Source organism: Anguilla rostrata, chromosome 2, assembly GCF_018555375.3.
Source record: "Anguilla rostrata isolate EN2019 chromosome 2, ASM1855537v3, whole genome shotgun sequence".
NCBI classification, from domain to species: Eukaryota; Metazoa; Chordata; class Actinopteri; order Anguilliformes; family Anguillidae; genus Anguilla; species Anguilla rostrata.
Genome location: NC_057934.1, coordinates 59796974 through 59824487, shown reverse-complemented (window position 1 = coordinate 59824487; position 27514 = coordinate 59796974). Strand labels below are relative to the sequence as shown.

The 27514-nt window shown below is 49.8% G+C and overlaps 1 protein-coding gene across 1 annotated transcript in view; it reads right to left on the bottom strand.

The window, feature by feature from the left end:
• Nucleotides 1-279: 279 nt before the first annotated feature.
• The window catches only part of cdc42ep4b (CDC42 effector protein (Rho GTPase binding) 4b), a 29910-nt gene continuing 2675 nt past the window's right edge, over nt 280-27514 (bottom strand). The window contains exon 2 of the mRNA XM_064323509.1: nt 280-5461. Coding sequence (XP_064179579.1) covers nt 4188-5222 — 1035 coding nt within the window. The 5' untranslated portion in view covers nt 5223-5461 and the 3' untranslated portion in view covers nt 280-4187. The remainder of the gene's footprint in view (nt 5462-27514) is intronic.

Genomic DNA, 27514 nt, shown 5'->3' with positions numbered 1-27514 from the left:
TTTACTGGAACATATCTTGTACTGATACCAGAGGCTCTGTCTCAATACTGCATATTGAACCTCACTGAAAACAGCAGGGGTCTGGGAAGGAGACCAGGGGCATGAGGTCCTGAAAGGGGTTTTCAGAGTAGAGGATGTTTTGGTGAAATGGCACCTGACACACTACACACACACAACACACTAAATACTACAAACTACACACATACACACACTACAAACACTACACACACACACACACACACACACACAGAGGCCAAACCAAAGCACGGGCTCACACGATTAAGATTACCAGCTTTTTGTTTTATTGAAAAATATAGTTGTTATTTGGAAGAGGAAAGCAAAGAAGGTAATTACAGGTATTTATACAGAAGGAGAGAGAAAGAAACATCACAAAAAAAATTTAACAAAATAAAATAAAATAAAAATCTACAGCTGAAACTTAATTAAAACATTTTCCCCGTCGTTTCAGACGATCCCTCCCCCCCCCAGCAGGCACTAAAGTGGGCGTTCTCAGACGGGTACCGTGAATCAATCTCTGGCTGTGCCGCGGAAGCTGCCACCGCGTGCCACACACATGACACAGCCACACCCGCGGCTTCCGTCACCACGGCGACGCAGAGACCGCGAACGAAGAGGTGCGACACGGTAAACAAACCGCGCGCCGTCCCGTCCGGATTGAACGCACGACGCGCCGCGTTCTTTGTCACGGGGGTCAGCCAGTCGGCGCCGCCACAAGCTTACGTTAGCTCCTCTTCATGTGGTCATGTGGGCCGAACGCACCACTCACTGAACCCACAACAGAATCACCTGGAGACTGAATCAGCAAGATTTTATTTTTTTTAAAAAGAAAACAATTTAAAAAATGAAAAGACCGACCTTCAACAGAATGTGCTGACTAGTCCTCAATAACACACACAGCCCACAGCAACGGTCACCTCTCCTTTAATCCCACAGTCACAGGGATTTACCTTTCTAATAACACCTCCACGCCAGAGACACACCAGCCCCGTCGATTTATCAATACCGAGCCCCCACCTTCTTTTCCAACAACTCTGAACACTCACTTTACCCCACACGAGCTTGTGTTCGGCACAGTCCCAGACTACAAGCACGCTTTATAACTGAAGGACTGAAGTGAAACGGGACGCTCTAAAATTTGGCACACATTTTCCAAGCGTTCCCGCACTCTTCCTGAGACAGAACCATGGCCGCTCCCTCTCCACCGGCTTTCCCCCGATGGAGAAATATGTCCCAGCATGCATCTCCAGGCCGCTGTCGGTTAAAACCTGCTCTCTGCTTACCAGGCAAACAAGATTTTCCACATAAACAAATTAATTCACCAGCTTGCACCCACACCGCACTGTGACGGGAGCAGGGCGGCATCAATAGAGTAAGTGTATGGAGAGTGACCGCATTTTCAAACAGTTGGAGCTCTTCTTTTGCGAAGTTTGGGGTGAAGGGGGGGGGGGGGTGGGGTGCTTTTTTTGGCACGACAGTACAGCATCGGTGGATTCCTTCCCGAGCACCGGATAAATCGCACTAATGAGGAATGATCCGGAAACCTCCGGGAAAATGATGACTCTCCCTCCCCGTCCCTCTCTGTGTGATGTCATCTCCCCTCAGAGTGAGGAACAGGCTGTAAATATCAGATTGGACGAAATGGAAGCGAAAGCAGACAGGCTTTTCCTGCTTCCCAGCACAGGCTGCTGTGTGTTAAGGCCAGAGCAGAGAGCAGGCATATTAGGGGATGGGTGTGCTGATGGGGCAGTAGCTTCAAAAGAGACCTGCCCCTTTTCCACTACAGAACTGGAACCAGGCTGGCTCATTATACCTTTCTCACTTTAGAGCTGGAACCAGGCTGGCTCATAATAGCCATTTCTCACTTTAGAGCTGGAACCAGACTGGCTTATTATAGCCCTTTCCCACTGTAGAACTAGAACCAGGCTGGATAATTATAGCCCTTTCCCACTGTAGAGCTGGAACCAGGCTGGCTTATTTTAGCCCTTTTTCACGGTAGAGCTGGAACCAGGCTGGTTCATTATAGCCCTTGCCCACTGTACAGCTGTGTAAGAAACTTAAGAAATGAACATTTAAGTCACACAGAAATCCTCTGCTGTTGCCAGCATTGTGATATAAAGTTCTCCAGCTCTGGCTGTAGGTAACACAATGCAAAAGCACTAGAGCTGTCGCAGGTTCCTTCCTGAGCCTTGGAAGAAAACATGAGGGACCACGTCAAATAATTCGACACCCTGACTACATCTCTCCACCCCTTCAATCATCACTCTCTCTCTCCGCAAAATGTGCACGTACCAGAACACTCCAAGACACATAAAATACCCTGATTCCTCTGACCAGTCAGCCATTTTGAAACCTGACATTCGTAGTTGAAACAGTGGCAATAAAGATGTCACTATTCAAACGTTACTGTACTAAGAAATGCCACGCAGTTCTTTTTTCAAATTTTTTTTTTTTACAGCTAGTTTGTGTTTAAAAGTTGGGAAAGAAAAAGAGGGGAGAGAAAAAAAAATTAAAAGCATATACTTTAATGTTTGTCAAATGTTTGTAGAAATCTGTACAAAAGTATTAGTGTTTTAGGGTCTTAGAGCTCTGAATTAACAAAACACTGGAGCCACTGCCAGTAATGCCAGGGTGCCCACGCCCACTGTCTTGTGGTTCTACTTGGGGAGAGCTCGAACCACTTAAAGGCCACAGTGTTAGATGCTGTTACATGCAGACAGGTTGTCAGTTTTTTTACAGCTCAAGTCTGGTGTGAACTTAAGTACCTTGGAAACAAACAAACAAAATAACTCAACTCAAAGTGAATCCCTAAATAGAATGAATTCTAAAAGCGTATGTACAGTCAGCAAGCTTTAATTTTCTTTTTCTGGTTCCCTTGTAGGCAAAGACTGGCTTACACATGACAGAGAATGTTTACATAGCCAAAGACTCAGATTCCCAGAATACACTTGGGGATCATCCTTTGTGCCTCTTCATTTCATGTCAGGTGATCAGGTGGAAAATAAAGACAATGGTAAACCAAGGAATTCCAAAAAATTACAGCTAGCGACCAACTGGCAATGCAACAATATGTACATACAATCAGTACTACAAAAATATCAGTATTGGGGAAATCACAATTATGTGTTATTGGTATTAATCTCAAAAGAGGAGAGGATTGGAACAGATCTGTAGACCTATAAGTTTTTGTGAAACTAGCACTCTCCTCACTGACATGCGCGCACACACACACACACACGCACGCACACACGCACGCACGCACTTCCAGTATAAAAGTGCTAGGCTGCTAAGGCCTACTATACTTTTTATTCTCAGCACTCTAAGCCTGTCTCCCCTCTGTGGGAAACTGCAGTTAAGACTGTGCCAGTCCCTTTCACCATGTGTCTCACAGACCGAGAGCGAGTAGAGAGGGGGAAGGGGGGGGGAACTGGAGGGAGGGCTGTGGGAAGGGATTGCTCTGGGCTTCTTGCTTTGGTGGCAGGGGCTGCCTGTCAATACAGCATTTTGCCAAAAACACTGTGACTGAACCAGCAACCAGCAAGGAAGCGCTCTGATAAGCTCTCACGTGAGACTGGCGGATGCGTGTAACACACACGGGCGCACACACGTTTATTTTTTTTACAAAAAACGACATGGTGCAGGCTGCTGTCCCGTTCAACTGACACCGCTGCCTTCGTGAGATCCCAAATCCTCCTGGATTAACCAGACGGCAGTGAGAACATCCCGTCACCATGGCAACGGAGGCTTTTCCGCCAAAGCGCCGGCTCTGTCCCGAGTCTGAGCAAATGGAGATCCATCAGTGTATCAGATGTAACCTGACCCATGTGCCAGGGCCCAGGAGCGACAGTACTATAGTGGCATCACCGTGTGTGTGTGTGTGTGTGTGTGTATGTGTGTGTGTGTGTGTAGTGACCAGTCCTACTCTACCCAGGGACAGCAGTGTAATTCCGTAATGCTATGAAGTATGACTCATGGGACTGTGGGTTTAAAAATATTTGGGAGAAAAACTGGGCTCTTCCCTCAGGCTCTTAGCTACCCTCCCACCCCCTTGGTGGGGTCTGAGGAGATCGTCTCTAACGCGTCCTAAACAACTACTCATTTTAGAGTCACCCAAATCCCGCCTTTCCACGCCGTTTTCCTAAACTTGAGTAGCGCGCGCGCGTCCTCCTCTACACTCTGATTTCGTCTTCGTCCTCGTCCATGAAGGAGAAGTCTTTCTCGTCCTCCCCCTGCGGGGAGCTGAACTTGGCGCTGTCCGAGTCCCCCTGCGGCTGGCCCAGTGGTTTCTCCTCCAGGGCTGCGGAGCCCGAGCTGGAGACGGAGCAGCTGTCCAGGTGGTGGTGGTGTCGGGGGCGGAGCTCGGGGGTGTAGGGTCCACCCCCGTGAACAGTGGCGCGGGGTGGACGGACGGGAGCCCTCTGCAGCCTCTCTTCCTCCTCCTCCTCCTCCTCTTCCTCTTCCTCAGCGGGCGGGCTGAGGGGTGGGGACGCCCTGCCTTCGCTGTTCTTGCCCTCCTCGAACCCGAGGTCGTCCTCGTCCCAGGCCTTCTTCTCCATCACGCTCAGGATGTCCCCCAGCATGGAGGGTCCCAGGTCGATGTGGAAGGACATGATGGACTCGGCGTGCTTCATCCCCCCCCTGGGGCCGGTCGAGGGGGGCAGGTCGGTCAGCTCCCCAAAATTCTTCTCGTCCAGCTCCAGGTCCAGCCCCCGGGCGGGCCCGGCCACCGCCGCCGCAGTCGCCCCGTTAACGGGTTTGGGGTCCCCCTCGCACCCCTTCCTCAGCGGGCTGGAGGACAGGCTTTTGGGCACCCGGGCCACGCCCCTCTCGTGGTCCTCGTCGTTGAGGTGGGGCAGGGACACGGCGTTCTTCACGAAGGCGGGCGAGTCGCCGGGCGGGGCCAGCAGGGTGTCGCGCTTGTCGGCCCGGTTGACGGACTGCGAGCGCTTGCTGCTGCGGAAGGTTCTGGAGAGCAGGCTCGGCTTGGGCCCGGGCGAGGCGGACCGGGCCTCCTCGTCCCGCGGCGGCTCCCCGGACCGGCTGCTGAGGAAGGAGGTGTCCCCGAACGCGTCCCCGCCCCGCCCCACGTGCATGGTGTGCCGGAAGTCCCCCAGGGGGGCGCTGATCATCTCCGCCGTCAGGTCGGCCCGCGACCGGCGCTTGGACTGGGACGAGCCCGACACCAGCTGCTTTAGGATGGGCATCTCTGCTCCGGGTGACGCTCCACAGAAAGGGTTCAAATATCAGGCTGCGAACAAGCAAATTTTAATTTAAAGAAGGAAGTTCTACAGCTAAAAAAGGTGCGCCGGGTAGTAGCTCTCGGACAGGGCGTGGCCGTAAGGCGGTCAGGGAACGCGGATATCCAGGTACAGGGCGGTCACAGCCATCGCAGTCGCTCAGAAGGCCGGCCTTGGTCGACAATCGCTGACATCCGCAGCTCTGCCTAGAAAGAGACGAGAGGAAATTTCTTTAGAAGAAATTCTAAATCAGAAAGAAAGAACACAACGCAGACAAGGAGTGTTAAGGAAGTAGAACTGGAACTCAGGGGATATAAATATAATCAGGTATTATATTTTCACTATATTGTCTCAAAGTTTAATCCTGATAGTCCCTTATAAAAACTAACACATTTAGAAGGCCGAGACTGTACAGACACTGTCAGCTTGGCTGTGCACATGCAGACACTGTTAGTCAGACTGCACTGACTCTGGCGGGACACATGGAAAAGCTCAGAAATTTCCCTCGTTTCATTCCAATCTTCTGGATCAGCCTGTCCTCAGCAGTGCCAGTTTCTGTTTCTCCTTCATGCATTTCGCAAGGAGGGACAGTCCACAGCTTGAATCATGGATGGCGGAGCGTCCAGTGTACTGCAGTGTTAGCTCTCAGTATCCCACAGTCCCCAGGCAAAGTTTAACATAAGTGTACTACAGAAATGTTCAAAGATAAAACAGGAACAAACTGCATGTACTGCATAAGCCACGGTCAAATATTTAAAGCCTTCATAAACACGCAAGCTCGCGTAAGTTTGAGCTTAAAAAAACAAAAACTTGAGCTGCACTCAGCTGATGGCAATTCAGTGTACTGGAATGAGGACTGAGGAGCCTGGTGTTAAGGGGGGGGGAAAGGGAGTGAGAGAGCGAGAGAGAGGGTGCGGTGCGGGTCGGTGTGGGGAGAGGGGGCAGGGGGTGTTCCCTCTAAAACGGGAATCTCTCTCATGCAGTGAATAGAGGTCTCTGGGACGCATTCCCCTCACGCAAGCGGCCCACCGATCCCGCTCCAAAGCCACTCCGTACGGACACACCAAACACCGCACGCCAACAGATCTATCATCATCAGGTCCTCTCTCCGTTTCCTGGGAGACCGACCGTTCCCATTCCCACCCCCCTGACCACACCCCCTTACATAACGCTGAGAATCTTGATGCGGCCCATCCCATCTCATCGCCACCCACTCAAAAACTAGGAATGAAGAGAAACTGCATTTTCTCTGCATGGACACCACAGCTCCCCCCCCCCCCCCAGTCTCCGGGAGGTATCGAGTCTCTGTGTCACTCTCAGTCTCCCATTCCACAGCCCGCGGCGTCACCAGATCGAGTATCTCGCCCGTCCTCTGCTTTTCAGAGGCCTTGGCAGCTTTCCGACAGCTCCAGGGGACACTTGAGGCCTCTTCTAAGCTTCTCTCTCTCTCTCTCTCGCCAGTCCCCCCATCTCCTGCCAACAACTCAGACGGCAGCCAGAGCAGAGAGACTAAAAATCACGTTAGCTCCGGTCCACCCTCAGTTCTGTCTGCAAGCCATGAAAAAGGCCAGCACTGAAATGTGTGACAGCAGCACCGGTCTGTAATCCAGGCCCCGGAGAGCTGCGGGGAGTCAGCTGTTCTGGTTTTCACTTTTGCTCAAAGGCTAATCCATCGACTGAAGCAGATTACACAGTTAACGCATCTCGACTGGTTTCCTGGGTTTGAATTGGTTGATGATTTTAAGCCTTCAACGAGTAGCTTTTTCACTCAGTGTTCTAGAACTCCATTGCTTTCACAGTTACCAGCAGCGATTGTTACCCCAGCACCAGCACATTCGGGGAAGAACACTCCAGTGACATATTGGCAACCCAACACCTTAAGCGTAAACCAGCCCTGACTCTTGGAGGACAGGCATTCGGTTAGCCAGCCCAGAAACATCGGTCATTAAAATGTGCAGTTGTCTGCCCTCATATTCTTTCTTTCAGAATGACTTTTTATTGAATTCCACAGGCTGGAACATCATGGATGGCAGTTACCAATGCCGTTATTAATGCCCAAAATGTATCCAATTTATCATTCATCATATTCACATGCACAGTGGCAATAATAATAATCAGCCATATCTCAACATGCCATTTGTCTGGCCTGATACTGGACATGTAGAGCCTCGGACTGCCATTGGCAAACGGCCTTTAATCACTCAGCCAATCAGAGAGCAGAAGGGAGTGAGGTGTGGTCTGTCTGACGTCAGGTCCCATCTGCAGAAAACTTGAGCGGAGAAGCTATCGAAGAATGCTAAAAATGAGCCGAAGTGGTTGTAAATTCCCAGAGCTTCAAGCGCAGACGCTTGAGTGGAATACCAGCACGGGCACATGGTTTTGGCTCATGCTTCAAATTACACGCTTAAATAGCCGCCGTAACGGTTGAACTCCCAAAATGAGCTCCAGTGCCAGTTCATTTACACTTCCACCGCCGTAGCTTGGGAAAATGAAGCTTCACCTGCAACTTTTTGGATTTCCCGTGGATGAGCGCACAGCGGGAATGCTGCGTCACGCCCCTTCGTGGTGAACCCGTTCAGTTCCTCCCGCTTGGACGGACTTCGGAAGGGACTCTATGTTCCTTCCTTGTAAGCTCTGAACTGTAAACAGCATCGGTAACCAAGCCAAAATATTCTCCGGCCCAGTCATTTCCAGACACCGCAACAGGAAGCTCTCGTTTCACACGCTACACTGATCTCCTGCCCCAGTCTAATTACACCACAATCACCTGTGCAAGTGACTCATTACTAATTTACCCCAGCCACTCGTAAACACCACTCAGGACAAACCGCTTAATCGATGTGCCTTCGCTACAGCAGCGATCTTGGCAGCTGTGAAATGGTGTACGTGTAAGACCAAGAAGTACCGTAAGAACTGACAGGACAGGAAGAGGAAGTGATCTCACGGCCTCGGAACTCCTACAATGACGGCGGCGGAACTTCTGACGCGCCTGCCTTTGTGCGTGCGTGTGTGTGTGTGCGCGCGCGGGCGTGTGTGTGTGTGGGGCTGCACAATGGACGAGGCAGCGGGCGGCAATACTCCCGAGAAACGTCACCCTCGAAAATATTTACACGGCCCTGCAACAAGAGCCCATTGAAGTGGAAAAGCAACTGTTGCTCTGGGGGGAGAACAGAGAGAGGCTTTGATAAATGATAAGCTAACCCAGTTTCAAAAGGACAGAGCGTCCCCTGTGGAGAGGACCATCCCCCCCACCCCCCGCAAACCACTGCGGGTTTAAAACTTTTCATTCTATAACCTGATATAATTCCCCTCCCCCCGCTTCACAGAGGCGTGCTATGTGTCTCTACACCCAGCCCCCACACCGAAAAATCCTCATTTACACAGCTACAAGGAAACTACCACCCGCCGCACCCCCCCACCCCGAATTACAGCATAATTCTCAGCAATCACCCATTTGAATGTTTAACTGAAAGAATGGCCCATTGTAGAAGTCTAATTATACCATAGATGCCACACACTAAAAAATGCATCATGGATGTAGAGGCTTCATTATCAAAGACTGGCAAATGTTTTTAAAAAAAAAAGAAGAAGAATTTACGAGGAATAATTTAGTGTGGACTGCATTAGCAATTAAAATACGTTCTGAAAATCCCCAGGGAATGGGAGACGTCAAAGAAAAAGCCCACAAACAGGCCTCGTCATGAGGCTACATTTTCACACAGCTGCACTGAAGCGCGGGTAGCAGAGTTAGCATCGCCCCACGCACAGAGGCGACACAAAGAACTGAGAGAGTTGCCATTTCTGAAGGGAACACGTTCAAATGCCAGAAAATGCTGCGACAAACCTTTTGTCATTACCACCAAGGCCAACAAGGTCATGTCAGGGGGACATTTCAGTGGGAATCCCGGTCGTATTACATCATCGCCCTTAATCCAATCAGGGCACAGGAGATGCTTCAGTTCAAAGCCAGACAAAAAGGTCTTTGCCGTTATGTACAAATATGCACTTTGGAGTTGGGGACATGATTGAAAATGACATATTAATGTAATCCACCTCTAAAAGTACCAGTACAGTCAAAGACCCTGAGTTGACCCCGCTGTGACCTCTAGTGACAGTGACCCCTTGCAAAACATCTCAGGTTCCCAAAACGGGCATACTAAAAGGAGCGCTACAGGGGGCCTTCTGAAAGGAGTATGGGGTATGGAAGTAAACACTGAGTCCTGGGCAGAGGGCGTGCGTCCGTATGTGGGAGAGAGACTGTGCGTCTGCGTCTGCGCGTGCGTCTGCGTGTGCGTCTGCGCGGGCGTCTGCGTGTGCGTGTGCGTCTGCGTGTGCGTGTGCGTCTGCGCGCACCAGAACACGAAAAAGAAAGACTGACACAACGCCAGCCGAAGCGCGAAGCCGGCCAGTGCCACCAACCAAGCGTCCGAGCGACAACTTCCTGTGAATGACACCGGGACAAACGCCCCCCTCCCCACACACACACACACACACACACACACATACACACCACAGGCCTCCTGCCAAAGCCGGTCTATAGAAAAGGCCCCAGGGCGCTGCGTTTCAGAGCAGGAGAACCGTTTCCGTTCAAACACATCCATGCAAAAAAAAAAAACCCTACAGTGGGGAGAGGGGGGGGGATTTACACCAACATTATGTATGTGCGACTGTAGCCCCCAGGGAAATCCATTCCCACAGTATCTGCCCCCCCTCCCCCCCCATACTGAGCTCCATACAGTGCAGCCCAGGGACAAATTCCATTTCAGCCATTTTTCACACGACCAGGGAGGGCCAGCGGTCAGCTGTCACACATTCCACAACGGCCGCACCAAGATGGACCGCACACAACCAAAGGCACGGACCGCTTCTTTAACCGCACCAAGGTGGACCGCACACAACCAAAGGCACGGACCGCTTCTTTAACCGCACCAAGGTGGACCGCACACAACCAAAGGCACGGACCGCTTCTTTAACCACACCAACATGGACCGCACACAACCAAAGGCACGGACCGCTGCTTTAACCGCACCAAGATTCTTTTAAAAAATATATTTAAAAAATATATTATTACTATATAATATATAAAATCCCAAAAAAAAATTCTATTGTTTAAAGATTAAAGTGATTTTTCTTTGATCGCTCAGAGATATAAAAGGAAATGGCAGTTGCAGGAGAGAGGAGTTTCACGCTACAGCTCAACGCTCAGAGGGGACCTGAGGGAGTGTGTGAATGATTTACAGGACGTTATCTTCACCGCTTATCACATGACATGACATGACATGGCGCACGCACACAAACACATGTATTCTTGCGCAAGCATACGCACACGCATGCGCGCGCGCACACAGACACACTTTCACTTTCCTTAACCAAGGACCGCAGTCAGCAGTCTCTCTCTCTCTCACCTCCCTCCCAGTCTCTGGTACCAGCATGCAGCACCAGAGAGCCGTGGGCTGTGCTGCTCTTTGGTATGCTGGTAGTCAACACTTACCAAGTAATCATTTTGACTGTACGGTGTGATTACACTGGTTTCTTCTATCTATACTGGTTGCAGATTTGAATGTGAAAACATTACGTTTACAGGCATTTAGCAGACGTTCTGATCCAAAGTCACTTTTGCTTGCACACCCATTTACACTGCTGGATATGTACTAACGAAATTCAGGTTAAGTACCTCGCTCAATGGTACATTACATTACATTACATTACAGGCATTTGGCAGACGCTCTTATCCAGAGCGACGTACAACAAAGTGTATAACCATAACCAGGAACAAGTATGACGAAACGCCTAGAGAGAAGTACCGGTCCAAGTACAGGGAACAACCGCATAGTTCAACTCGGACCCTGATGGTTAAACTGATTAACACTAACAACGAGAACGGCAACAACGCAATCTATGGAAAAATAAAAATAAATAAAAATACAAGTAGTCGTTAAGACAGTTGATGCGCCTAAGTCACCTATGAAACAGCTGCCTAGTTACAACCCTAAGTTTAGTCATTTAAATGGTAAATGGTAAATGGACTGCATTTATATAGCGCTTTTATCCAAAGCGCTTTACAATTGATGCCTCTCATTGGCCAGAGCAGTTAGGGGTTAGGGGTTAGGTGTCTTGCTCAAGGACACTTCGACACGCCCAGGGCGGGGTTTGAACCGGCAACCCTCCGACTGCCAGACAATCGGTCTTACCTCCTGAGCTATGTCGCCCCCTACAGGGGGGAAGGGAGGGATGGGGAGAGGTGCAGCCTGAAGAGGTGGGTCTTCAGTCGTCGTTTGAAATGGGTCACAGCCTCAGCTGTTCTGACCTCCACAGGGAGGTCATTCCACCATCGTGGGGCCAGAACAGACAGGAGACGTGTTCTGGAAGTGCAGGTGCGAAGAGGGGGAGGTGCTAGGCGTCCTGAGGTAGCAGAATGGAGGGATCTGGCTGGCATGTAGGGTTTGAATATCTTGTGGAGGTATGCTGGGGCTGATCCCTTGACTGCCAGGTATGCTAGGACCAATGTTTTAAATTGGTACAACACAGTATCCTGCCTGGGAATCGAACCAGCACCCAGTAGGTTGCAATTCCAGTTCCCTAACCATTATACTGCACTCCTAGCCAGCCGACCCTGTAGCTCTCCGAGACCAACTTTACATACACCCCTCTCTCCCTCGCATTCTCCATCTCTCTCTCCAGCTCAGGATAGGTGCAGCGCTCAGCCCAAAGCAGCCAGCTCCTGTTCCTGCTGCCAGGATTAATTTCCCAAACACCCACGTGGCATTACTAATTCAGACCCAGTGATGCAAGCCATCCCCGCTGTGGAGCATTAGTACAGGGGTTTACATAAGCGCCATGTCAACAGCCACACATGGCCAAAAGAGACCACCACCCCCCACCCCCCATCACCACCCCGTCTGCCCCCATGGGAGGGCATGCTCCCTAAATTACCCTTCTCCCCCCGGCTACCCCCCCACAGAGGTGTGAATAATCCCTACCCAGCGTCAGCACCAAGTACAGCTCAGTGAGATTCAGAGCTCAGGGGGTAAGTGGCTGCACATGATTCACATACCTCTCTACTGCCCCCTCTGGTCAGGAACGCACTCACGGGACGACACGCCGCACGCTCTGGCGTTAGCCTCTCACATTACACAAGCGTACGGGCACTCTGCGGCTGTGATCGATTAAGAGCGCTTTTATAAGAGTCTTTTTAAATTAATCCACTTAAGGCTCTCAAGAGACCTTAACAGTGCTCATTTATAAATGGCTCCATTTGGACATTTATCTTTCATAACACTACAGACCTGGCTGGAACCAGGCTGGCTCATTATAGCCCTTTCCCACTGCAGAGCTGAACCAGGCTGGCTCATTATAGCCCTTTCCCACTGTAGATCTGGAACCAGGCTGGCTCATTATAGCCCTTTCCCACTGCAGAGCTGAACCAGACTGGCTCATTATAGCCTGCTCCCACTGCAGAGCTGAACCAGGCTGGCTCATTATAACCCTTTCCCACTGTAGAGCTGGAACCAGGCTGGCTCATTATAGCCCTTTCCCACTGTAGATCTGGAACCAGGCTGGCTCATTATAGCCCTTTCCCACTGTAAAGCTGAACCAGGCTGGCTCATTATAGCCCTTTCCCACTGTAGAGCTGAAACCAGGCCGGCTCTTTATAGCCCTTTCCCACTTACAACCAGGCTGCCCTGCACCATTTAAGTCCTAGGAAACTTTCCCATTCACTTTGTCAGAGTGAGGTGCACTAGCCTAGCCCACAGCAGCAGACAAAATGAACACAGGGGAGTTCAGAGGCTGCAGGTGGTTGAAACCCTGAGTTGCAGACCACATCCCTGTGGCCATCATGCAACAGACACCAATATTGAAAGTGACGTCACAGAAACAGACAAGACTGAACGCTGAGCAACACTCCTCAATGAAGCAGGCTACTGCAAGGGAGGGGAACTAAATTAACGCACCCCCTGGAGTCCATTTGAGGTGCTAATTCACCCTGGGAGGTGAGAGACAGACACAGGTAATTAATCCAATCACCATTCAGTCAGCCTACTACCCCGCCTGAGGGCAATTTACACCACACAAGGGTGAGGAACCAGTAAGCGCTGCAATCCTGGACTGATTTATACCGTGCGAACGACGGCTGAACGGTGTGTTGAAAAAAAAAAAAAACCATGCGCACTGGAAGGCAAATTTGAATCGGGTTTGAATAATTTACATAACGTCCCAAACGTTTGCATCAGGATTCTCTTTCCTACAGCAAAGCCCCAACTACAGAGAATGTAAGACGAGAGGGTTCCAGCTCCATCAAACGACCCAAACAACAGACACTGAAACTTTCACACTTCGAAAGACGGACTAAACCTTTCCAAAGGAATAAATAACTTTCTTTTTTTTTAAACTCTGCAGATGAGCAGAAGTGCTTCCCGGCACCCGGCTGAAAACTGCAGGCTATTTTCAGAGGGGGCAAGAGAGGGGTCATCTTCATTTTTCTTAATTCCTTGTACAAATATAATGGCAGAGGCGTGGGCTACTTAGCAGAAAGGCACAGAGGACTAAGTGCTGCCGGTTTGTGAATTGCCCATCAGTACAGTACAGGCACACTCATTTCATCTCTTAAATTGCCTCCCTTCGATTATGACAGCTGGTGGTATTATTATTTTATTTTATTTCATTTTTTTGAGAGCAGTTCACCTTGAACTGCCCTGAACACCGGGTGAACCCCTCTATCCCGCGGGCGATCCTAAATTAAACCGCCTTCACCCTGCACGTCTCCCCTGTCACCTGACACCATCTCGCCAGCGCCCTCAGGTCACACCCGCGCATAAGGCCTCTTGTAATTTTTTCAATGAAGGCCCGCTTCCACCTACCTCGTATGACCCCCCGCGCCTCCCCTTCTCTGCTCACACCTCACTGCAAACCGTCACCACCCCCCCCCCCCCACCTACACCCACCTCATTATGCACCCTCGTCCTGTACCTGACACCTCTGCGTGACACCATTACCTGCGGCATTCTCTCGCCTCACAGCCCCGCCCCCTCCATTGTGTCTCCAGATCAAAGCCCCCGATAGGGCGATTGCACTGCTATTCAGAGACGGGCAGAGAGATTCGGCTTCATTGACATTGAAAAGATCTTCTTCCTGTGCCCCTGCAGGGGTCTGTGGATCATCTGCCTGCAGCTACAGCAGGTCTCACCTTTCTGACACGACACCTTCAACCTGTACTTTTGTTGCCCCTGTTTTTCCAGTATTGGTAATTACGTGTGTGTGTGTGCGTGCGTGCGTTCCAGAAAAATGTTCACGACGGTTGCTCAGTGAACAAGGTGTCACTTCCGCGCCCTTGCTTCGGTAAAGCCGAGTCTCTTCGCGAAGCCGTGCTTTGAAACGTGAGGTTATCAGCGAGGGCAGCAGATCCACTCCTCCACCGAGCGCTCGCATTCCCAGCTTCCCCTCTTACGCAAGCGGATACGCACACGGAGCAGCTCTGAGCTCAGCACCTCGGCTGGAGGCCGCAGTAGCATCGCAACACTAGAGATTCACCTCTGCGGTGATGTGATGCTAAGGCCAGTCCCACAGCCCTCTGAAGAGCAGGTTTTTTTATGATGTTTTTTTTTCCCCCCAAAATTATAAGCCAGTGTTCTAGAACTCAGTTATCAGTTCCACATTGCTTTCAGTTACCAGTGGCGATTATTACATCAGCATTAGAATGCCCAGTTAATAACATTCTAATCCCGTATTTGTAATCTGGCACCTCAAAGGGTTAATCATTACGTCACACCACAGGACAAAAGAGGTTCTGTGAGCCGTGTGGAAATAGCACGATTACCCCATCCTGCTGCTGAGCACCTGATACAGTAACACTGCAGGTTCTCTTTGAATACATAGCTATTGTTTTATGAATGATAGAGCCCTTCCTTTCCTAGTGAGCGGTAACTAAGGCAGCTTACAACAGCAGACCTGTCTTTCCTGTTAACCTGACCCCAACCGGCTGTCCTGGGCCGCTGTTCATATGAGTGCTTCCTCTGCAGTGCCGAGGCTAGGCTAACCCTGAAGGCAAACGAGCACCAACCGTAAGGGCTGCAAAAGGCAGGATTTTGTTTACAGACGCTCCCAGTCAGGCAAGAGCATTTTCATACATACAGTAAATACGTACACCTAGATATTCAATGAAGCAATTCAGGGTAGGCACCTTTCTCAGGGGTACAACAATAGTGCCCCAACAAGAACCCAAAACCGTAAGCTCTCATCTCATTTAAGTCCAGCATCCTAACCAAACTACTACACTACCGCCACTACATTAAGTCAATTGAACGGCTGACTTACTGACCCCCTCAAACAATGAAGTGTCAAGTTCGCTTTCACTCAAACAGATTTTGGCACAAGGTGACAGTGTTCACGCCGACCCACGTTCATTTCGGAAAGAAGCAGACGCTACGGATAGCACTCTGGGACAAACAGAACTGTGGATAACGTTTATGGTTTCAGGGCCCCAAAACTGACTCACCGTTTGCTCATCAGGACCTGGCCATAAGGTCAGTATGATCTCAGGAGCGGTGGCGGTTTCTGTTCGTGAACACATATGTGCGTAAAAGCATCCCAGCTTCTGAAACGCAGAAGCAGCCTGTCGAGCGCCCAGGACGACGGAGCAGGGGGCGGGGCCAGGGAGCGGACGTCTAAGCCCAGCGAGTAATCCCTGTGTCTAACGCTCAAAACGTAAATACGGTGGAAAACGAGGGCTAATCCCCGGCAGGCTAAGACCGCCATCGTCGCCAGGCCAGGGGGGGCAGAAGCAATTAAATACGGATGACGTGCGTCGGAGCAGGAGAGAGGAAGCTCGGGTGGAACGGGAGAAAGGGAGTGGGAATGAGAGCATGAGAAAGGGCAGAAAGAAAAGAAGAAGAAAAAAGGAACCAGGCAGGGGTCAGTGTATGCATATCATACATAAGCAGCACCTGACACACCTAGCCTTCTGTGAGAAGCCCAAAGGTGCGGGTCCCCTGAGTCGGCTGGCCTTAGAGTTCAGCCTGAATAAAAACCACCCTGGAGAGAGCCTGCATTAAACAGCACTCGCCTGAGAGAGAGGGGGAGAGAGAGGAGAGAGAGAGAGAGAGAGAAAGAGAGAGAGAGGGGGGGGGGACAGAGAGGAAGAGACAGAGAGAAGGAGGGGGAGAGGGAGGAGAGAGAGGGTGGGAAAGAGAGAGAGGGAGGAGAGAGGGAGAGAGAGAGAGAAAGGGAGGGAGAGAGGGAGAGGGTGTGTCCTGTTCCATTTCAGTGTTTTGCTTCTCACAGGAGAGCTCAATTACCCCCACTTGCTGGTGTTTTGGAAGTTCAGTTCCAGCCTTTCCTCATTCTTTCCCCCCTATTTCCAAGAATCCTTGTGTGAAATGGTCTCTACAAAACACAATACACAAATAAAATGTAATTTCCTGATTTCAGGTCACGGGTGTGCCCTGCCGCGTCCTGAAGGCACGGCGAAAATAAAAATAGAGATCGGCCTCCATGTTCGTTTCCCTTCTGAAGTTGTTATTCTCGCGTTGTTGGCGGGAAACGGGGAGAGCGGTGACCTGCAGGCCAGCTCCTGTGCAGGGTCCCAACAGGAAGCCGCGGCTAACCGCTAACGAAGCGGATAATTAAGCTTTTATCCCCGTTAAATCTCTGCAGTCCGCCCCCCGCCAGCGTCCTTGCTGCCCGACGCCATGTGCGGGACGTTCAAAAATAGAGCGACTCAAAATATGGCCCCCTCACCCTACCCTGCTTGGTACCACCGTCACCCCTCCACTTGCCCTCCCTACAGGGCCCGAAGGGCTGGAGGGTGTGGTCCTGGCATTCAAATAGACACAAATGGGACGGATGGGTGGTACTCACTGCCCCAATACTGCTGGAACATTCCCAAACCTCATCAGCACAAGAGAGGTGGAGTTGGTTGAACCTTCACAGGTAAGCCATCCCCCCCCCCATTCACAAATCTCTGATATGAACTACACAACTCAACTGTAACAACTCAACCACACAACTGTACTGGTGGCAACACACCAAGCAGGAAGAAAACATTGCATGAATATTACCTACAGTACTCATTCTTCCTAAACAGAGGGTTACGTGCCCTTCTGACACTCGAGCAATGCTTGCTGTACAGGCACTGAGCAATGGGAACACTACATTTTGTATGTGCATTTGCAGTCCCTCCCAGAACAGACGAATCATTTCACCAAGTCGAAAAAATCCACCAGAGAAACACAGAGACAGAGAGGCAGTAAGAGAAAGTTAAGAGAGACACAAAACTCCCCTCCTACTCACCAAGGTTATAGCCCCACAAATAAAAAAAGTGCCAAATCAGCAGAAAGATAAGCGTCTGATTGTGGTGCGCCATGGGGGATAGGACTGATCAGCCAAAACCAGCAGACAGGGCAAAGTGCATCATGGGAAGGAAGGAGCTATGATGATGACAGCCATGCTCTAACAGGAAGGGAGGGTGCGAGAGGGAGAGAAAGCGAGGAAGACTTTGCCCTCCAGCCACATCGGAAATAGACTATCTTTGACCTACGTGATGACTGGTTAACAAACACGCATGAATGCTCCCATTAAAATCATACTATAGATCTTCCTCTCTTTCCCCATCTCACTCTCACACACACACACACACACACACACACACGTTCACATTGAAATCATACTATAGATCTTTCTTTCACTCTCTCTGAGCACACACACACGCGCACACACACGCACACACACAGGGCTCCTAGCCAGACGTCTTTGTGGGTGAAAACTACAGGAAGTCATTCAATGCTAATGAAAGACGGGGCCCCACTGGAGGCCATTAATTCAATGGTTTAAATCTGAATGAATAACATTCACTTCAGAAACATGCCTCGGCCACTGTTACGTTCTCTCTCACACACAGGGAAAAACACACTCCAGGAAATTACGATCCGTTTAAATCTGGGGGACAAAGCAGTGGGGCTCCTTAAAAACACACCAAAGCTCACGCGCTCCACTTGGAACAGGGTCACAGGAAACAAGCTGAACAGCAGGTAGGGCCCGGCTATGACACCAAAGAACAAAGGACTAAAACCAAAGAGCTTCTGTAAATAATGTACACTTTAGTTTGAGCGACATGCGGGGGCAACCAGTAAATAAGGGCGGCAGTGTAGTACAATGGGTAAGGAGCCGGTCCTGTAACCACTGCCGTTGTACCCTAGAGCAATGTACTTAACCTGCATTGATTCAATATAAGTCCAGCTGTATAAACGGATGCTATGTAAATGCTGTGTAAATAGCTGTGTAAGTTGCTCAGGATAAGGGCGTCTGCTAAATGCCTGCAATGTAATGTAAAGTAACGTAACAACCAAACTTTCCCTGGGAGAAGAGGGTGCTTGTCAACAAATTCACCAAACACATCGTCCTCATTTTGTGAGGACAGCAACTCCCATGAATGACCTGCAAGGAGAATGACTTTCCGTAAATACTCAAAATGACAAAACGTTAACATAAAGACTGATTGCATGTGGACAGTTTGAAACTTCATGAATCTCATTCACCTGAAAGGAACCTTTAGCCATTCTGGTTGCGTACGACATGTATCTGAACCTCCATGCTGAATATAGTTTGCATTGTTACAGCAGTGTTTCGTTAATGATAGGACTCCTTTTCAATTGCACGCTCATTAGAAAGAGAACACTGGTGACAGACTAATCACCAGTAGAGAGAACATTTAAATACAGGTGTGCTTTGGTTAGTGTGTGGGGCCAAACTGTAAGTTTTGCTTCTGTGTGCTCAGAATGCCGACCAAGAACATTTGTGTCCGTATTTAACAACAAATTATATGTTTACACCCTTTACATGAAAGCATTTTTTTAAACCTGTATAACAGGAGCAATGCCTGGTAACGTCACAGTATCTGACATAATTACTGCGTGTGTGTGTGCGTGTGTGTGTGTGTGTGTGCGCGCATGTGAGAGAGAAAGAGGAGTGGACATGTGTGTTTGTGTGTGTGTGTGAGTGAGAGAGAGAAAGGGTGGATATATATATGTGTGTGTGAGTGTGTGCGTGTGTGAGACTATGGGTGGGTGTGTGTGTGCGCGTGCGTGAGTGTGTCACAGTGCCTCAGTAACGTGCAGACATTAAGACGTAATGAGAGGAGCTGATCTGCAGCCCGTATAAAGACATCAGCAGATGGACTGCAGAGTGGCAGGCAGCCGGCCGACTGCTCCCTCACCAGGGACCTGCAGGCAGACCAGCTGAGGGAGGGAGGGAGGGAGGGATCATGGGAACTCTGGGAAAGTGACACCGGAAATCTGGGAACATGTCGGCTCTCTGGCGGGATTGGGCAGGACAACGGCAGCTGGTGACCGCGCTAACGAGTTTCAAAGGGCATTGAGTGAATACATTTCTACATTTGCAAAAGTGCATATATATATACACACACGCACACACACGCACAGAATTAATTACAGAGCACAAAAACGATCGCAATTATATGCCTCCCACAGAGGAGTATGGCACTGATGCTCAGAAAACCCTTCAAGGCAGAAGAATTTCACACACCAGTTTGCTTTCTGTGGCTCTTCACATCTCAACACACACACATTCGCCCCCCCCCCTCCTCCCCCACACACACACACAGCTGGAGCCAGCTTGAGTGCATCTGCTCGCCCTCAAATGTCCTGTTTCTCAACTGAAATGTGATCCACTACTGCAAATAAGAGCAACAACCCCTCAACGTTCTGGTCCTATTATTAGCATCACAAAATTCTACTTCGCAGCTGAGGTAGTGTGTGCTCCGGTCTGCCTGGCGGCCAAGTAACAACATCAGCGCAAGTGCAAACACAAACCTAAAGACTCACAACGCATCTTTACATTTCACATTACGTACGGGTTTGTTTGCTCACGGCAGCCGTGTCAGATGAGCTACGAAGGGTCCAAACAGTATGCCGTCATTAATAAACACTAAGCTGTACGCCTGTAGTTCTCTCAACCGCTACTGTGCGAGCGGCGGCTGCAAAAACAGACACCTCCCTGGAGACCAGGCCAGTCTGTACACATTACACAGCAGACAGCAGAAACAAGAGAGAGAACCCCATCAGCTGTGTCAACTGTGTGAGAACTTTCTGCACCAGTGTGTGTGTGTGTTTGCGTGAGTGTAAGTGAGGATGTGCGTGGATGTGCATCTGTGTGAACGTGCGTAAACGTACATGCGCTTGTGTGCGCGTGCGCACGTGTGTGAGTTTGTGCAGGCAAGCGCCTGCTTGTTTGCGAGCACAAAGTCCATTGACAGCTCAAAGCAGTACACACAGCTGGCCGTCCTATCTGGTTGTATAATGCCGGCACAGCCAGGCTCAGGCTGGCCTTGTCCCGCACTGTAATTCCCCTCCCCATTGTACCCCTGTTGTCAGTCTTTGTGCCTGCAATGACAGGAGCGAAAGCTTCGCGAACCCCATTATGGGCGGAGCCACCATGTGTGGTGAAAGACGCAGAAATGCTCTCAGCCCTCCATAGCGCAAAATAAAAGGAAAAAAAAAAAACCAGTGACACTCGATAGCCCCCTACATTATGAGGTGTAACCCCCCCCCCCCCCCCCCCCCAAACACACACACATTCTCACGACTCATACACTGCTCATACACCCCCCCCAACCGCCCAATCAAAAAGATGGGAACTGAACACAGAACAACAGCCAACTTCAAGTAGGACAACGTGGGCGAGAATACGGCACACAAAAAGGCCGGGGACACGCCCAGTGGGAGGAGCCTATCCAGGGGGGCCTCTGGGACGCGTCCCGCACAGGCAAGGCGCGGCTTCTGTTTGGGGTGTTGAGGGAATACTCCCAGAGCGGCGGATGCTCCTATCGGAAGCGCGGTGGAGGCGCGCACACACACCTCTCCTATCGGAAGCGCGGTGGAGGCACACACACACACCTCTCCCTCCACGGTCAGCGGAACTCGGGAAACAAACACAGGACAATGCAGGGCTGGGTACCACAGGGCTGGGCTGAAGCACTGGGACTATCACATCACCGCACTTCCTGTGTGTGTGTGTGTGTGGTGTGTGAGAGAGAGACTGTGTGTGTGTGAGAGTGTGAGAGAGAGACTGTGTGTGTGTGTGTGTGAGAGAGAGACTGTGTGTGTGTGTGAGAGAGAGACTGTGTGTGAGAGAGAGAGAGAGACTGCATGTGTGTGTGTGTGTGTGTGTGTGTGTGAGAGAGAGACTGTGTGTGTGTGTGAGAGAGAGAGAGACTGCATGTGTGTGTGTGTGTGTGTGTGTGTGAGAGAGAGACTGTGTGTGTGTGTGAGAGAGAGAGAGACTGCATGTGTGTGTGTGTGTGTGTGTGAGAGAGAGACTGTGTGTGTGTGTGAGAGAGAGAGAGACTGCATGTGTGTGTGTGTGTGAGAGAGAGGCTGTGTGTGTGAGTGAGAGAGAGAGAGACTGCATGTGTGTGTGTGTGTGTGTGAGAGAGAGAGAGAGACTGCATGTGTGTGTGTGTGTGTGTGTGTGTGTGTGTGTGTGTGAGAGAGAGAGAGCTGTGTGTGTGTGTGTGAGAGAGAGAGAGCTGTGTGTGAGTGTGGAGAGATGTGTGTGTGTTGTGTGTGGTGTGTGTGTGTGAGAGAGAGAGAGTATGAGAGAGAGGCTGTGTGTGTGTGTGTGTGTGTGTGTGTGAGACAGAGAGAGAGACTGCGCATGTGCGTGAGTGTGTGTTATGACAGAGTGACAGGCAGAGATGGAGAGAGAAAGACATTATGAAAGTAATCATACTACATTTCCTTATTCTTAATTCCATTTCAGTGCCACTCACTCATGCGTTTTGTGTTCATTGGAAGCATATGGGTGCAGCCGCCACACGCCCTCCCAGGTCAGTGTTGGGTGGGCGCAGAGTGTGGGGAGGCCCTCTTTACTGCACACAACCACACAGCCAACAGCTGCTCCCCAGGGAATAATGCAGGCCTTTTCAGCACTTACAGTAACAGAGCTGTCTTCTAACAGAACAGCTGCAATGTGTATTATAAACACTGTGAGTGTGTGTGTGTGTGTGTGTGTGTGTGTGTGTGCGCCCGCGTGCATGTGCAGTGCAGACTACATGGTAGCAGACGGGCAGCTAGCCAGCTAGTTAGCCAATAGACAGAAACCAGTGCCAGGTTCAGATATTGCTTAAACGATATGTATGGTAGCTGCGTTGGCCAGGTGTCTCTATAAAATATTTTTTCCCCTCAAGAGACTTCCTGGTTAAATAAAAAATAAAATAAAAAAAGAATAAAAACAACGAAACACCCGACACAAGGAGCATGACACCAGGACAAAAGATGCGCACTCACACGGACCGAATCAGTGCACGTAAAGAAAATGCTACTCATGCTACAGACCTACAAAAGCTTCTCCCACAACGCTGAGAACGCTCGCAAAAGAGGCCAAACCCTCACAGCCGGCACGGGGCTGAAGGTGGTTTTTGGTGATAAAGGATCAGATGCCACTGTGGGCCCAGCTGAGGGGGGGGGGGGGGGAAATAGGCCAGCTGCTTGGCAGACGCCTTTTTCAATGGAAAACGCTGACTCAGATGCCAGCTATGACAAACTCGCTAACGCGGGGCGTTGTTCGGGCGATGACGGCAGCGAGATTCACGGAGGCGAGACCGACGTCTTCGGGTCGCGGCGAATAAGATGTGACCCAAGACGTCAGTTTCAGATGATCTGAAAGAAACCTGGCCCGGCGCTCCGAAACCTACAGAATTAAATTCAAATTATCCAGACAAATAAGATGCGTTTCCGTGGAGAAACATTTCCCATGCGCTTTAATTGTATTCTCTGAACTGGTCTCTCAACTTTCAGCATTCTCAACATCAACAACAGCGCATAATTACCATGTAACCTAGACATACAATAACAAGAGCTAAGATAGTGCATTTAATCTCACGTTACACATACACCATTGTTAGTTCTTCTGAAATATACAGACCAGTTCAAAAAGATTTAAAAATACATTTTCAAAGGAAAAAGGTTTTCATACTGGGCATCTGTGACTAATATTTCCATAATGTGGTCATGTAGATACCAGGAGTACAAGTTGTTATCGCATGGCAATAGTTTCACATACATTTGACTGAACCGGTTCCTCACCATCGTCATGCCAGTCATATTTCATAAACAGTAACCACTGCATGACCCGTTTTTTTTATTGTTATCTCTGTCGTTCGTGATGTCAGGCTATTGTGCACATTATGTACCATCTGCTTTTGATGTTGATTGATAATATGTGGAGCAATTAATTGCCCCTCTGGGATAAATAAAGTTTACTGAATTGAATTTACATTCAAAACATGATGATATCACCGAGGATCTGCCAAGTTTCTCAGCAGTGGGTTCCAAACGTTTCAGGGAAGGTTCGATATAAAGGCTGGAAAGATGATGCGATGCATCTCTGAACGGCCCGTGCTTGGGTTTCAGAGCCCAATGACACAGCACAGAGAGCAGCATGGGATTGCTGTCCAACAGTGGTCTGAGCAGGAACTTGGCGAAGGATTCGGAGGAACGTTCCAAGGCACAGCGTTGGCCGTTTTTTTGACGGTAAAGCCTCTCAATAGAGCCTGTCCCGCTTGGAAGTGCTTGAGCTTCCCTCTGACAGGAAGTTCATGTTTTAGAAGGTTGCGCAGGAAAAAATTTTGACACCCACAGGGAATGTTCAGAGTTGAAAGGGACGTGCTCTCTGTTCAAGAGAGAATTTCCGCTCGCGGTCTCTGCCAAAATATTCCAGGACGTACACACAACCCCACGACACACCTCCAAGAGAATAAAGAGGCACACAGGAAGGCCAAGCGAACGTATCTCACAGAAACTCAGGCACACACTCGCACTGTGGAACAGTGAGATCTAGAGACTAACCGTTTTAAAGAAAGCTGATACTACCCAAGAGTTCAGAAGCAAACTGAAACCTATTGAGACACAATGGATCTTTAAAGAGCTGCATGCTCAAGGGTTTACATGTTTACGGCAACAGGGGAAGGTAAAGGTCAAACTGCTGAACTCACGATCTAAAGGGTGAAAGGTCAAAACCACAGGCAAGGAACACGAACCAGCATTCCCAAGAGCATGTTATTTCATTTCTATAAACCTACATCAGACCAAGCATTTCGTAAAGAAATTCTGAACTTTGACTGGGTTACCATAACATGTTAACTCGGAAAACAAAAATCAGTGCAAAAACAACCCATTTACTTTAAAGCTGCAAGGTGCAAAGTTTAAACAATGCGCGTTTCTTCAAATTATTTCCATGGGACATACACGGGTAATAAAGGCCTCAAACTTTAAGTATGCCACCAGAGGAACACAGTCAAAAAACCCTATCATGCACAAAGCCAAGGGTGTACACAGTCCATATCTGGTCAACCCAAATACCTCATGTGGTCTGTAAACAGCTTCTATAAGGCCGGTAACCAGCATGTTCCAGCTAGTCACCTAAAATAATCTGCACTACACATTCTTCACATGCTTGCCTCTTTCAGAAATCCTAAACTCATGTTCCCAACCTTTACCACCCTCCCCCTCCCCTCCCCCCAGCCTTACACCCCACAACTCCACCTCAAAACACACACATATCAATGCCTGTCAACATCCATAACAATGGTTAAAATTACAGCAAAAACAAACAGATCATGGAATTTCCTGATCTCACCTGGAGATGACACACAAGATGGCCGCATGGCATGGACACATCCTCAACCTCAAACCAACAAGGTGAAAAGGGCAGCAGCAATGTTAGGGATGACCTTTGACCTAATGAGCCCCACTAAGATCACAGGGGAAGGCCTAAAACCTCCCCATCGGCCAAGTTTTTTTTAGGAAGCACACCCTTGCTTAAAAACACATGAACAAGGAAGCCTGCAGTGTATTTCTTCTCAATTCACAAACCACAGACCAACAGCCTAAGTCTTTTCTCAAATCCATGAAGCATAGTTTCGATGCGTATATTATCATAAAGTAAGTCGACCCACAGAACAAGGGGTGGGACATTTTGTGATTTTCTCAGAAAGATTACAAGCTGATTTGTCCATGCGTTTACTCGAGTAGTTAATTTGTTTATTCATTCTTATGTCTAAAGGTCGTGTTACAGCAGCAGCTCAGCTTAAAGGCATCGCAGTGAATTTGCTCTGGCGTAAGCTAGCCCGTGTGATGATGGTCTCTGTTAAGGTAGCTTTTCCCACTAACATTTATTTTCCTCTCAATGCTTAACGAAATGCCGGCGAGTATGCCTTCACTCAAGTAAATGGTCCCACCCCTAATCAGAGCATAACCTCAGGAGGCACCCAAGGGGGCCTTCACCTGCAGGCAAAGCCGATTCGTGTCGCAAGCCTCCGGGCCATAGCTTCAGCGGCGCTGAGCCACATAATCCCATCGTCTCATCTGACCCACTTTCAGTCGAAAACCCCCGACTCACTCCCTCCTCAGAGAAGGAACCCCCTTCGGCTATCCTCAGAGGAGTTAACCAAATTCAGCGTTCAGATGAGAAACAGGCCATCTCCACAGTCTCAAACCCCCACACCCCCCACCGCCGACCCCCCCGTAAACTGCATCAGAGTGACCTCAGAGCGGCCCGTTCCGGGCGGACCGCCAGCTCCCATCTTTACAGAGCTTCCGGAGGCTTCTTGGCAGGCCGCACGCGGGGTCTACGCTGCGCCCCTCACTCACCAGGCAAGAGACCTTCACCCCAGCCCTTAACAGAGACGTGTAACCGGCAACAGCATCCCGCTACTTAAAGAGGTGACTCGAGTTTGGGGAGAGAGACAGACAGAGAAGGAGAAAGGGAGACACAATGAAAGAGAAAGAGAAGGAGATAGAAAGAGAGAGAGAGCTGGGGCCTGGTCACATGTAACCAGCGTCTGTGTATACAGCACATCAACAGCATTCAAGGAGCGTGCAGGAGAGGAGAGGGAGAAAGGGAGGGGGAGGGGTTGCTGAAGAAAAGTGAGGCGAAGTCAAGGGGAGGAAAAAGTGGGAAAACTAGAAGAGGAGAGAGAACAAGCGGCAGAGGGGATGAGACCACAGAGAGAATGGAAGTGAAAGAGAGAAGATACAGAAGGGAAAGAGGGAGAGAGGAGAAGAGAGTGAGATAAATTGATGAGGGAAAGAATAAGAAAGAGAGTGGAGCAAGAGAGAGCAGGAGAGAAAGAGAGGCAAAGAAAAATCAAGGATTCCCACCAGTGGCCCAAGCTTAACAGTTTTATTTTTTTAGCCTTAGCAGTGGCTGCTTTCAGTTTACATGTTCTCATGGGATTTCGGGGGTGGGGGGGGGGGGTGTTTAGTCTGCTAAATGCCAGCCAATGACCCGTCAGTTCACAGGATCGGCGAGAGATAGAGAGAGGCCGCAGTTTCACAGAGCAGCGTCTTGTGTCTGCTGAGGGCTGGGGATCGAAGGTCAACTGCTGACTCCATAACAGAGTGAGATAATCCATAACAACACTGTCTCAAAGCAAGCTCAGACACGGGGAGAGAGGCCGAGGTCTCTGTGCCAACGCAGCCAACCGGCGCTGTTTCTGTTTCTTTTTTTCACGTCGGCTACTAACGGTCATTTATATATATGTGTGTGTGTGTATATATATATAAAATCACTGGTTCCCATTCGACGCGAGAGCAGCAGAAGCATTGACCAAGGACACAAACTCGAAGGCAAGCAGAGTTGCTTACCTCTAAACTAATGGGGCGTAAAGATGAAGGCTGCTCCCCTCAGCCAATCGGAAGCGGCGATATCCGAGCACAGCCAAGTGAAAGGGGGACGCCACGTTCACGAGCGCAGGCTTCAGGCACTTAGCTAACGAACCAGAAAACAGGCCGTCATTCAGCTGCCACACTGGCTTGGCACAGAGGGAGACATGGCGGGCGGGTGTGTGGTGCGTGCGTGCGTGTATGTGTGCGTGTGTGTGTGAGTGTGCATGTGTGTGTGTGTGTGTGTGTGCGCGTGTGTGTGTGGGGGGTTAGTATGCTGGAAGGGAGGGACCCAAACATCAGCACTCCTCCTCCTCCTTGTCCTCTCTCCCTCCCTCCTTCTCTCTCTGTAGGTCAAGTGGGAAAAGGGAATTTCTCCTGTGGTTGTACGAGGTCAACGGCACGCCCCAAAACCCAGAGCATCATGGGAACTCTGTTAATGTTCAACCGCCATTCAGCCTTCTGCAGAACGCAGCAAGTGGAACCCAGACACCCAACAGCCTGTCTCTGTGTGAGAGTACGCCATCATGAGTGTGCACGCATGTACGTCTGCTTCTGTTTGTGTGTGTGTGCGCGTGTATTTGT